Source organism: Culex pipiens, chromosome 1 (assembly GCF_016801865.2).
Source record: "Culex pipiens pallens isolate TS chromosome 1, TS_CPP_V2, whole genome shotgun sequence".
Classification (NCBI taxonomy): Eukaryota; Metazoa; Arthropoda; class Insecta; order Diptera; family Culicidae; genus Culex; species Culex pipiens.
The window spans coordinates 47,463,325-47,477,404 of NC_068937.1; the positions used below are offsets into that span (position 1 = coordinate 47,463,325).

The window sequence follows — 14,080 nt, forward strand, 5'->3', positions numbered from 1 at the left end:
CAGATTTTTGTTTTCATAATTTACTGTATCTCTTAACTGGTGTAACCAAATTAGTTGAAACTTGGAGCGTTTGTTAAGCGATAGTATAAGAACCGAATGCTTCAAAAAGTTTGGCTCTATCATTCATAGTTTTGAAAATATTTATCATCAAACTTTAAAAATCGATATTCTCGTTGTCACAAGATGGCACACAACCGACGATTTATAACTATAACTCGGGACTCCAACAACCAACTTCAACTGAACTTCGGGACAATGCACAGAATGGTCAGCCATCCAAAACGTGTTTGCGTGCTCTAGTTTTTGTTTATTCAAGGTCAAACATTTAAACGCGTTTTTCTCGGAACGTCGAAATGGCGGGTGCGACAAGATAGCACGACTGCGTCGATTTGGGTTTTCCTGATAGAATCTTTGTTCAAAGAAAACAATACAGTATTCAAAAGAACGAGGGATGTTATAGAAACTACCGAAATTCATATCACATGTGTTTCTAATAGAAAAAGTCCAGTTTACATCAAGTGTTTGATCTGTTAAGATCTATATTTTTCAGTGTTTAAAATGAATAGGATCACACGAGTAATGGAAGTCGTTTACAGGAACCATTCAAATTTGCCTGGAAATGTATTTTTTGAAATTCAAAATTCCATAGGACCTGTCGAAATGTGGCCACTTTATATTAAAAGCATTATTAACTCTAGAACGTTAAATTATAACGAGCGGGTGAAACTGTGCACCTTCTTTTACGTTAATGGCTACCGTGATGCAAATAGTTGGCTCAAATTTGTAATGCAAGCAAAAGGGAATGGCTTTAACAAAAACCGCAGAGAGCTCGAGGATTTGCTACATTTTTTCAACCAGGATGAAATACAATTTAAGTATTTTTCCTACTGTGTATGCCACGGACAATATGAATACTTGAATGGGCAAAAAAGAATTGTAAACAAATGAGTTAATGCTGGCAGTCGCAATAGAAAATAAAACGGCAAATAAATGAGGTGATGTAACCCAAAAAAATATGTATTCGTAAATTGTAATTGTTATTTTATATTGACATACTGATTCTAGAGTTTTTTTTTTATTTCTGATGTACTTTTTCCGTTGTTCCATTCCGGAAAACGTCCATTCCGGGAAACGTCCATTCCGGGAAATTTCATTCCGGATAACGTCCATTCCGGATAATGTCCATTCCGGATAACGTCCATTCCGGAAAACGTCCATTCCGGAAAACGTCCATTCCGGATAATGCCCATTCCGGAAAACGTCCATTCCGGGAAATGGAATTCCGGAATTTGTCATAGAATCCCACAGACAAACAAACGTAAATCTTTTTTTTCAAATCCCTCAATCAGCTATCTAACGGCTGATTTGAACTCTAATGTAGTTTTCGAATCATCCACCCGCAATGGGATGGCGCTACAATCAAGGCACAGTCAGCTAGCGCGCCAAACGGTTCTGTGTTTGTTTTGCTCGTTCCTTTCGGTGTCGAGTTTTTTTTCTGCTGCTCAATGGGGACAATAGTTTTCATGCTACAGATATTATAGTGACTGTTTTTAAATTTTTAGAAATTTTGGATTTTTCATGAATTAGAATTAAGATTTTTGAACTTAACTCGCAATTTTTTGCAGTTTGGGGGATGATATTCCTCGGTTGACGCTCAGGCGAGGAACATCCCGAAAGGAGCCCAACCACATCCGTAGGGCTGTTAGATGGTATGGCCATATGGCAGAGAGTATGACTCTGGTTCCTTGCAAGTGTCCTATTTTCTTATCTCCACGTTGGTTTGGTTTAGTAACCTAGCTGGTGGCCTGTGGAAACGGCTCGTAAACCTTTGACCAGCGAGGGTCAGAGCCGAGACGGCTAGAAGAATGGGGCGCGTCAATGTGGGAAAAGGAAGTATTTTGTGATTGTAGACGGTATTGTTTTGATTCGCAGCATGTTGAGTCAACTGTTGTGGATGTACCTGAACATCGCAGAATGGGAGTTCTCTTCATTTCATTCTCAGCTACCATCTATCTCGTGTTTTCACTGATTGTTCTGTATATTATCCACCATTTGATTTTGATTTTATTAACTCTTGGTTCTCTTATCTCTCAATGCTTTTCCACTCTAATTAATGTGCTTTTTTTTCCTTAAAAATATACTTCCTGTTTATCGTTGCTTGTTCTTTATTGATTAACTTCTTTATTTATTTATTTGAATAGTTCTTAATCTGCCCTATAAGTTTATAGTAATAAACAGGGGTGCCCAACCTTTTGGCCTTGCGGGCCAGATCGAGGGCCAGATCTAATTTTTCTGAATCAGTAGCGGGCCGGAACAATTGTTTGATAGAAGTTGATAAAGTTAAATATTTTCCATATTTTTTTAGAAAGTTTTATTTAATAAACAAATTAAAAAACCAGTGTTGCAAATAACATTCATGTTAATTACTGTAAATGTGCTAATTTAATTATTTTTTTATTTGTTATTATTTGTATTGTCATTGTTTTTTTGATTGCAATTAAATACCCTGATTAACCTAGAAAAAGTTCAAATTTCTTTGGCTGTTGCAAGTTTTACAAAGCTTAATTGCTTCAACACAACAATTTATTTAAAAAAAAAATCGATGATTCTGATACTGATAATAATGAATGAATTTATTGGAACGAAATTTGGATTAAAATCTTCATAACAAAATAAATGGCATTCTTAGGCACCTTATCTTAAACATTATACAAAATATTTGAAATAATTTTAAACCCGCAAAAAATAGAACTGTACAACAATATACTTCTTTAAAGTGTTGAAGTTTCTCATTTTGAAACATTTAATGATTTATTAAAAATATTTGCGGCTACCTTTATTTTCAGTGTGAACATTTTGCTTTTTGAAACTTTTTTTCAAACAAAACATTATCACTGAAAAGCTGTTCTTTAAAACAAACATTATTTTTTGCTTAGTGATTTATCAAAAAATCAATTATAATCAAGTACAACACTAGGAAAGCTTTCAGGAGAAAACAATACCCGGTAAATAACAGAAAAGAAAAACAATCAAACACAGTAAAAACTGTTTGTGATATAAATTTAGTGACTTTTTGAGATTTTTTTTACAAAAATCCAAGTTTTTTTCATATACCTATTCAACATTTTAATGAAATTGAGAGCTTCGTCAGCTTGAGCCGTCCAAAATCCATAACTTTGTTGAGGACACCTTCTGCACGCAGAAAAATGTTTTGTAGAATCAGCCTGTACGAGATTTGAATCAACAAAATTTTTGTTGAATATAATCAACGCCGATTTTGCGTTGAAACAAACCTTGATTTTCTCAATTCCACAAAAGTCTTTTGTTGTTTTGAAAAAGCTGCTTTGACGTTTAGCGTTGATTCAACAAAAATCATGATTTTCAAATCAACAAAACGTTTTGTTGATTTAAATATGCCTTATTTTTCTGCGTGTGTGCAGCCCAGTTAGAGTTCCTCCACACTCAAAAAAATATTCATGTTGATGTTACGTGAAAAGCCTTGTGGTATTTTTCCACCAGAGTTTTCACGTAACTTCTACGAAGTAACCCTAGTAGAAACGGAATTTGCTTGGCCGATTGTTTCACGTTAATTCTACGTGTTTCACACGTAAAAGCTATGTGTATCAGCTGGTGAACTCTACTTGAATGTTTTAATAATTGTTATAGGAACCTTCTAGTACTTTTGAGGGATTGAGTTGTTTAAAAAGAAGAAGAACAATGATATGCAGGTTTCAATTTCAACTCAATGTTTTATTGAATTATTCTTTCAATAACAAATCAGCCTAAACCTGATCATTGGATGTTGCTAGTCGCGATGGCTTTTATTCTAATGGAGTCGAAACGATATAACCTGATTTAGCGGGAACACTCCATGCGGCTTCCGGTTCGTCTGGGAGCGTCCCTGCCTTGGTGACTCGATCTTGTTGCCGACGGCTAAACTCGCCTATCGGAAGTTGATTCAGTGCCTTTCTTCGGTCTCTTGCCGGACCATTTCGTTCGAAATACGGCCACCGTTTGGTCGCCAGAACGACGCCGGACCTCGCGCCGGACCTGGTTTAATCGTTAACGAAATTTCTCCGTAGGCCGGGTAATGTTTTGGATGAAGTGGCGGGCGAGTGGCGGGATCGGTTTTCGAGGATTTATAAATTCTGTTCCCTGTTAAGTATAGAAACGTATTTTTAAATTTATGCGTTAAAATCTGTCAGAACAAATTCCACTTACCGTTGGTTGTTGAAGATTTCGGTGAAACTAATCGGAGTGATTCGTCAGCGTACTCCATCCTGGTCGAGAACTTTTTTCATACTAACTGGATCACGTAAATTTTATCAACCAACAACCCAAAGATATGTTCATGTCGAGGTTACGTGACAACACATATAGAAGCTACGTGAAGACTCCTAGTGGAAAAATATTACTGAGATTTTCACGTAACTTGAACGTGAAATTATTTTTTTTCCAGAACTCTTACACATTATTTTTACGTGTGTCACGTAAAACGGGCCTATCGAGGGGAAAATTGGGGTTACGTGATTTTTCACGTAGCATCAACGTGTGGATTATTTTGATTATCTGCGCAGACTGTTTTGAACAGCTTCGACAAATTCAATCAGATAAACGTAAGGAGCGAACTCTTGAAACTTTCTCTCGTAACTTAGCGCAAGTTTCTTCAAGTTTGGACAACACTTCCGGAGGACGGCCAGAACTTTTATGTCGAAGTTACTCGCTAAGTTTAACGCTTCCAGTTTATCCCGCCAACGGCGGCAAGTCATGCGAATCCCCAGCAGCTGCCCCTCTGTCAGCATCCCGAAAACCCGCTCCCACATCTCCGCCGGCAACGCCGCGTTTCTATCAAAAGTTTTGCAAAAATAGTTGTTTTAAAAGTGTAAATCAGCACAGTTGTACAGTTGGACTCACAATCCGAAGGTAGTCAGTTCGAATCCCGGAGTGGAAGAGAGGTAGGTTGGGTTAAATCCGGTTATATAAACCGGATTTGATCCATAAAGAAAAGAAGAGAGGGTGAAGAAAAAGTTGAAGTTTGCAGCGGCGGTTTTGGAAATTCCTTGGTTTCTCCTGTCTCGTCAGAGGCGCTGGAGCAGAAATCCCACGTTAGAGGAAGGCCATGCCCCGGGGGGCGTAGTGCCAATAGTTTCGTTTGGTAAATTCTGTAACATTTTAAATATTTGACAACTCTTTTGGCACTCTATGAGCTCGTAAGGTTTTTGAAAAATGCTAAAATCGTTTAGGGGCTCAAAACTGGCAAAAACCAAAACGCATCGAATTGACAGGTTAAATCTAATTTAAACTTCAAAGTCAAAGCGCCAGGTTATGTCGCAACCTATCATGCTCATATAAGGCTTTCTAGTCAGAAAATTACCAACACATTCAAAGTATGTTTACATGACAGCTGGACGTTTGTTTGCATCAGGTTTCCTATCTCTTTCTAGCAAAAGTTTTTTGTCAGGCGACTTCTAGCTGGTTTGTTTGACTGACTGCCCGATATGCCAGCCAACATACTTCGCAGGGCTGTGACAGCTAGAGCTCGATCATTAGGTCTATTCCCGTACTGCAGAATTCTGCAATTCTGCACGAAATCGGCAGCAGGGCGTTTCCGTACTTTTCTGCAACATAAGTAACTTTTTTCCCAGGCAGAACTTCTGCAATGAGAGAGACAGAAGTTGCAGCAAAACCGTTCCCGTACTTTTCTGCAAGCTCTCTCTTCTCTTTCTTGTTGAAAAGTGACTGCAAGTTGGTGTGATGGATGTTGAGTACACGCTTACATAAAGTTTGCAATTTGGGTGAAATCAAGCATTTTATTATTAGTTGTAATATTTTTTTTTGTTTTATTATTACTAAATTGAATTAGTCTTTTGAAGAGACGTTTGTATATTTTGAATTGATGAATTTTTGGGTAGTTAGATTTTTTTATGTCTTGTTTTATTGAGAACGACTTTTTTGTGTTAACGATTTCATGCTTAGTTCATTAGTTCAATGATAAAGCGATATTTTTTAGTGTTAAAATGATAACTTTCTGAATCGACTAAATATGTGTGTTTAAATAATAGGTAAATTTAATTACCAAATAATAAATTGTACCTTTAACGGTGCTATCAATTGTATTCCTATTTGAACCAAAAAATGTGATGTAATTTAGTCGAATTCTTAAATTTTAGGAAGTTTAAATTTAAAGTTTAATTTTATTTCTTCGGAAATTCTTAAATGCGCCATCTTGAATCACAAAAAGTACATTTTTTTTGGAGTCGTTAGAAAATCAGGTTTAGAGGATTTAGAGATTGAACATTTTGACGAGTTCTTCGGAAAATAGAGTACGAACTGTTTCTATTATTTTTTAATATTTTATTGAGTTTTCATTTGTTTATGTACATAATTTTAAAATTTTACTTATTTTTGTTTTTTTAGTTTCTTTATTTTTTATTATTTTTTTTTAACTGTAACTTTTGAATTTTTGGTGTTCTGAACTTTGAAATATTCAATCTTTTGATTTATTTATCTCGAATTTAAAAATATTTGAATTTTTTAACCTAGAACCTAGAAACCTTTATTTTTTTATTTCAAATTTTGAAAATTAATATTTTTTGTAATTTTCAATGTTTAATTTTTAATTATTTGTATTTTTCAAGCTTTGAATTTCTGATTTATTGTTTTTTTTTTGAAATAAATATTTGCATTTTTAAATTTCTCTAATATCTGATTTATTTTTTTCAAGTTCCTCAATTTGAAAATAGTTTTTTTTTATATTTTTAATCAGGGCTGTGGAGTCGGAGTCGGAGTCAGAGCCGGAGTCGATGGAGTCGGGTCTTTTTGGGGACCTGGAGTCGGAGTCGGAGTCGTCAAAACTCGAACAGCTGGAGTCGGAGTCGGAGCCGGAGTCGGCTAAATTTTATGAGCTGGAGTCGGAGTCGAAGTCGGAGCCAAAGATTTCTGATAACCCGGAGTCGGAGTCGGAGCCGGAGTTATCTTAAATTCAACAAAAAATATGTTTTTTTTACTGTTCAGTATTTCCTATATAACAGCTTAATTTACAAAACAACTTATATTTTTAATTGATTTATCAGATGCCATTATGTATTTGAAGCTTTTTATTGTGATTGAAAAGCTCTAATTGTGTTATTACACTATAATCACTAAATGATAACCTCTTACCCAAGTATGTAGTATCATAATTCATAAAATGATAAAAAAATATTGGTTGTGTAGTGAGAATATATTTATGTTCCCTTTCAATTCAAATTTGACCAAATTTCTTGCAAATTTCATCAAGTTATTTTTGAAAAAAATACACACAAAGTCATCTTTTACCCCGATAGCGAATGTCTTAGAGGTTTTAAGTTAAATCATTTTTTAGGAAAAAATTACGAGGTACATAAAAAGATTATAAATAGTAATCACTGTTTTTGCAGATCGAAAAAGAGTCACTGACAGTTTAACTTTTGTAACAAATAATCAACGATGATAACAATCTCTTACTTGGAACTCAACATGCGCATTTTGTTTATAACTGAAAATCAAAGTGTTGCATTTAAAATAATTTAAACTAACAAAAAATGTCAAAAGAAGTTGAAACAAATTTGAAACAATCATTGATTGTTGATGTTGATTTTAGGTAAACTATTTTGATATAGTTGCAAATTATCGTTTAACAAACTCATGAATTCAGTACAAAAATGAACTAATAAAAAACGTATAGAACAAAATATAGGATTTTAATTTATTTTTCAAACATTATAAATAAAAAAATACAGATTCAAAATATTATCAACTGGTTCGAATTTTCTCATACTGTATGTCTTACGCCAATATAACGGAAGGTGATAATCATTGCAAATCAATGTACCTTAAAAAAATGAAATATTTGTGACCTAGAAAATATTTTACTTGTGGGTATTTGTTTTTATTATATTTTAAGTTTTTTCATATTTTTCATATTTTGATGGAGGCGCAAGATCATCCATAACGCTTCGTTTTAGTTGAAGATTCAGGAAGTATCGTGCACCTCCTTTTTAAAGTATATAAAATTTTAAAATTAAAATAAATTAAAAATTTCCAGGTTAAAATATTTTCCTTGTCACAGATATTTGAAAGGACATCTTAATCGTCTTTTCCACGAAGAAATTGTTTAGATACATTGATTTGCAATAATAATCTCCTTCAGCCATGGCGTGATGTCCATGTACGTCTTAACAAAAAAAAAAACAAAAAAATGTTTCGTTAAAAATTGTCATTTAAAAAACAAGGTGCCTGTCACTGTGCTTCTTACAAATGTCAGCCTGAAAGTGAGCAAATTGAATTTTAATGTTCAATAGATCATTAAGGCCAGATTTCTTTTAGTTATTCATTCAAAAATAACAATTTAATGTTTAAATTTATTAGTTTTGAAAAAAATATTTTCAAATTTGAGGTTAAGCAAGTAAATCCAAATTTACTTTCAAAACTGTTCTTCTCAAAATGCCTCTAAACTGAAGATATTTTTTGATTTCTGTTTCCATAACGTATAAAACTTCCCAAGTAACATTTTTAAACCAACTAGCCACCACGAAGTTTTATTGAGGTTTTATTGTAGCATCTTGATTGCTTAATAGTTTTATTTGGGCATTCACCGCAACCAACAAGCAAGAGCTAGTTAATAGGTTCTAACAGGGTTTTATGCCTCGGACATAAAACCGAGTGGAAATAGAAGCCGACTGGCTTTCAATAAGGTTTTATGAAAGTTTTAATAGAGGCTTGAAAACCAGATGGCAATGCCATGCCAAACGGTTTTATCGCATGCTTTGTTAAAACCTAGGGTGTTGTAGCTGTCAAGTGCCATTAGGCATGTAAAAAGCTAACTTAAAATCATAAGCTCCTAAAAGAGCATTTATCGCGACCAAATAGCAGTGCATAAATATGGCGCTAAACGCGTGCTCTGATTGAATATGATTGACCGCCATCTTGATTGAAAAAATAGAAAACTGAAAAATTTGATTTAAATTTGATGAAAACACACATTTATGCTGAATTTCTGGTATGATTAATATAGCGATAGATGTTTAAAAATATTTTGAACATTTTTTTCAAAGAATTGCAATAAAATATTTTTTAACATTAAACACTATGATTACAAAATATTGATTTTTGATGAAGCGAGTTGAATTTTTTGGCTCTATCTCCCCTACATTTATCAATAAAATTTCAACCGCAGCTGAATTTGAGCCATCAATTGCGAGAAATTAGCTTTCAAACTATTTGGATTACCTTTAATATCTATTATTTATCATCGCCATTTTTGAAAACCATCTCCATAATTTCATTTGGCAAGACGAAGACTTATTTTTGCCAAAATAAAACCTATTTGGCATAAGACGTAGAAGACGTATGAAATGTCATTTTTCCATAACTCCTGACTAGGTTTTAACAAAGGTTTTATCAAGGCTTTGAGGATGTTGTTAGGATTCAGTTGTAAAGCCTTGAACTCCTATGTAGGTTTTATAAATAGGCCGTAACAACCTTTTGCGGAGGTCCTCTTGGGTTTTAAGTGGGGTTTATCAAGGTTCTGGGGAGTTTGTTACGACTAAGGGGTTTTAATGATGGTTTTGGCTGATAGGTTTTATAGCGGTTGTGACAGCTTTGATAAAGCCTAAAATGTTACTTGGGTTGTAACCTAGAAACTTTTTTCCGTTTATTTACTTTACTTTACTTTTCGTCCCGCCCGTGTGGATCAATCGGACCGCGCACTGGACTCACAATCCAGAGGTCGCCGGTTCGAATCCCGCGGCGGGCGCTCTAAAATTCTTTGTGTAAATATGGGTATTCGGCGCCGTCGCTCCGTGCCATACTTTCATACACTTAGGAGCCCAGGGCGGCGAAGTCCTTGAAGATGAAAGGAAGACACTAGTGGTTGGTACTAGCAATAGTGGCCGACAGCTATAAAGTCAACTTCGTTTTTACTTTTACTTAACTTATTTTTCTTGAAAAAAACATGACGCTTAGAGAGTATTTAAATAATCATATTTATGAATGTTTTAAAAATAATTAACTAATAATAGTTAACTAACTTTCGAAACATTTAAAAACTTGTGGAGTCGGAGTCGGAGCCAACCATTTGTTGAAAGCTGGAGTCGGAGTCGGAGTCGGCTAGAGTTGGTAGGCCGGAGTCGGAGTCGGAGTCGGAGCCAACAATTTGTTCAAAGCCGGAGCCGGAGTCGGAGTCGGAGTCAGCTAATCTGAGAAAGCCGGAGTCGGAGTCGGAGTCGGAGTCGTTTGAAATATAACCCGACTCCGCAGCCCTGTTTTTAATCACGAATTTCTTAATTTGCAGATTTTTAAATTTATGAGTTTCAAAATTGTAGAGTTTGTGATTCATTTTTTTTTATTTGTCAAATTTCGCTGCGCCACCGTTGTTCTTCGATGTGAAATCCAATCATAATTTATTTATGTTATTTTTTAAACATTTTGCTATTAAAACATGTATTTATGGTCTATATAAATATACCTTTTATATTAACCCTTTTTCTTTTTTTAATTATGTTTTTTTCAACGTACCTGCCATTCTCATTTCTTTAATTGTTTACCTAATGTAAAAGTTTTGAGTTGTTTCTAATATATAATGTCTACCTAAGCATTATTAATTTCTACTTTAATAAATGGTACATGCTTGATTTTTTAGATAAAATTTGATTTGCATAAAAAATAAGTCCCCGTTCTAGAGGTAAACTTCTTTCAATTAATATTTTTGTCAATCCATTTTTTTAATTGTTTTGAAATAATAAAAAAAAAACTTCAATACCCAATTTGAGTAAATCCACTCAACTGTGTACAATATTGAGCATGAGCATGAGCATGAGCATGGTTGACTGCCAATGAGCTGCTACTCCGTTATTGACAGATCAGCTGAAGTTAAACAATGAATCAAAAATGATCAGTGGGAGCCAACCATCCGTTCACTGTTTAACCCCTGAAGACCCCGACTTTATTAGTCAATACCGGCGCCCTCCCAAGAAGCCTGCAGTTCAACAAAAGGGAGGAATGTTAGTCCGATAGTTGAAGTTGCAGACTCATCAAGCACATAGTTTTTCGCTATATACTTGTTGATACCGCTTGAGACCGTTGAATCCACAGCATCTCCTTCAAGCATCACGTGATTATTATTTTTTTGGGTTAGTAGGATAAGGTATTGGCTTTTCGATGCCTCCCGAGCTACGATGCTATGGGGAGGACTTTCAAAACAAACCCGTCGGCGAGCCTTCCGAGCAACGATGCTATGGGAAGGTCTTTCTAATTAGCACACCAAAACACTCGCGCACAGGTATTTAAATACTGAATAAATGTAATTTTTCATCACGATTACCCAGACGACATTGATGATATGGAAGAACTTTTTACAGTCATTTACAGTAAAACTTAAACTTATTTTAATGCAACGTGCCTCCCGATCAACGATGATGTAGGAAGGACTTGAGCAAACCAATCAGGATGAAACACGAAATAAAATTCTTTTCTTTTCACACACAATGCCACATAATTGACCGCGCGTCACCACCCAACTAATTGAACTGATTTTCTTCTGCTTGTGGGCAAGCCAACCAGGATGAAACACGAAATAAAATTCTCTTCTTTTCACACACAATGCCACATAATTGACCGCGCGTCACCACCCAACTAATTGAACTGATTTTCTTCTGCTTGTGGGCAAGCCAACCAGGATGAAACACGAAATAAAATTCTTTTCTTTTCACACACAATGCCACATAATTGACCGCGCGTCACCACCCAACTAATTGAACTGATTTTCTTCTGCTTGTGGGCAAGCCAACCAGGATGAAACACGAAATAAAATTCTTTTCTTTTCACACACAATGCCACATAATTGACCGCGCGTCACCACCCAACTAATTGAACTGATTTTCTTCTGCTTGTGGGCAAGCCAACCAGGATCAAACACGAAATAAAATTCTCTTCTTTTCACACACAATGCCACATAATTGACCGCGCGTCACCACCCAACTAATTGAACTGATTTTCTTCTGCTTGTGGGCAAGCCAACCAGGATGAAACACGAAATAAAATTCTCTTCTTTTCACACACAATGCCACATAATTGACCGCGCGTCACCACCCAACTAATTGAACTGCACCACTCAACTGTGTACAATATTGCAGAAAAAGTACTGGAACGCGCTACCCAGGCAAAATTTTGCGGCTTCTCTCCTTGCAGAACTTCTGCAAAAGAGAGAGATGAAGAGAGCGAGCTGAAAAGTACGGGAACGTGCTGCAAAAAAGTGACTTATGCTGGCTGCAGAATTCTGCAGAAGCTGCAGAAATTCTGCAATTCTGCAAGTACGGGAATAGAGTTATCTACGTGCGCATGTATTGTGTGTACGTACACGAAAAAGATTGAGGTTAAATTTTGTACCCTCCAGCAAAACAAATGGCGTGCTGGTGTGCGTGAGATCGGGCTTAGATAACTCTATAGAGTTATCTAAGCCCGAGCTCACGCACACTAGCATCCCATTTGTTTTGCTGGCGGGTACAAAATTTAACCTCAATCTTTTTCGTGTACGTACACGCACTACATGCGCACGTAGATAGCTCTATAGAGTTATCTACGTGCGCATGTATTGCGTGTACGTACACGAAATAAAGTGAGGTTAAATTTTGTACCCGCCAGCAAAACAAATGGCGTGCTAGTGTTCGTGAGAACGGGCTTAGATAACTCTATAGAGTTATCTACGTGCGCATGTATTGCGTGTACGTACACGAAAAAGATTGAGGTTAAATTTTGTCCGGCCAGCAAAATCAAATGGTGCGCTAGTGTGTGTACGCGAAACGTCATAAAGCTCTATAGACCTATTGTTTGCATCAGAGTACTGTGACGAGGAGTTCATCATTGTTGGGTTAAATTATATTTTTTTCACTGGGCCTTGAAAGCCTTATACACTAGCACTAAGCAAAGCGCTGGAAGAAAAAAGAACTAAGCTGAAAATAGGAAAATGGGAAAATTAAAATGCATTTGGGAAATATTTCTTTTAAATGCTTGTAAAAGGAATTGCATGACTTGCACAACTTTTAATAAAATGAAAATAAACAGAAATGTTCACAAAAAGCTGCTCTACTCGTTATTGTACTTAAGACCATGTAAACAGTGCACACGAGCTGTCAAATGACGTCACGGCGTAAAACCTAATATTTCCCCTCCCTTCTTTATCTGGATTCGATCACCCGGAATTGAACACTAACTACAATCCGGAGTAAATTAAATGTCAAGAATTTTAACAAACGTTTCTTTTTTAATTAGTATTATTTGAGTGATTTAATCTTGTAACTTTTACTTTATTTTTACAGGCCGTCGAAAAGGTGCACACCATCTGCAACGTGAACCGCGGCTCGACCGAGCTGATCGCGGAGATCTCCACCCTGTACAACTGCATCCGCTTCCCGGTGGTGGGTGTCGGCGTCATCCGGTGGGTCGAGAACACCGTCACGGAGCCGTCTTACTTTAAGCTGTGCACCGAGAGCTGCCCGCTGCACTTGGCGCTGCTGGACGAGGTCGCGTGCGTCCACTCGTCGCTGCACGACCAGATCCTGCGCCTGCTGATTCAGCTGTTTGAGTCCAAACAGGACGAGCTGGAGATTCTGGTTCAGCTGGAGATGAAGAAGATGCTGCTCGATCGGATGGTGAACCTGTTGGCGCGCGGTTGCGTCGTCCCCGTGGTCAAATACATCCGGCAATGTTGCACCAAGGGCGACACAGACATCTCGCTGATTCGGTACTTTGTGACGGAAGTGCTGGAGACGATTACGCATCCGTACTCGCCCGAGTTTGTGCAGCTGTTTCTGCCGATGGTGGAGAACGAGGAGATCACCGGGTCGATGCGGGGTGAGGGCGACAACGATCCGGTGTCGGAGTTTATTGTGCACTGCAAGGCGCACTACACGACGATCTAGATGACGGTGAGAGTATGTAGAGTTAAGATTTATTATTTCTTTTAAAAACGAAAAGTAATGAATTATTTGATAGGATAGTCGAACGAGGATGGTTTAGTTGGATCCGAACGTCCTTGAATGTTTTGGGAACTTCTCTACAGAAT

General features: G+C 36.5%; 1 protein-coding gene across 1 annotated transcript in view; it reads left to right on the forward strand.

Annotated features, from left to right (window-relative positions):
* LOC120426599 (negative elongation factor D) overlaps positions 1 to 14,020 on the forward strand; it is a 41,684-nt gene extending 27,664 nt beyond the window's left edge. The window contains exon 3 of the mRNA XM_039591390.2: positions 13,335 to 14,020. Coding sequence (XP_039447324.1) covers positions 13,335 to 13,937 — 603 coding nt within the window. The 3' untranslated portion in view covers positions 13,938 to 14,020. The remainder of the gene's footprint in view (positions 1 to 13,334) is intronic.
* Positions 14,021 to 14,080: the final 60 nt, after the last annotated feature.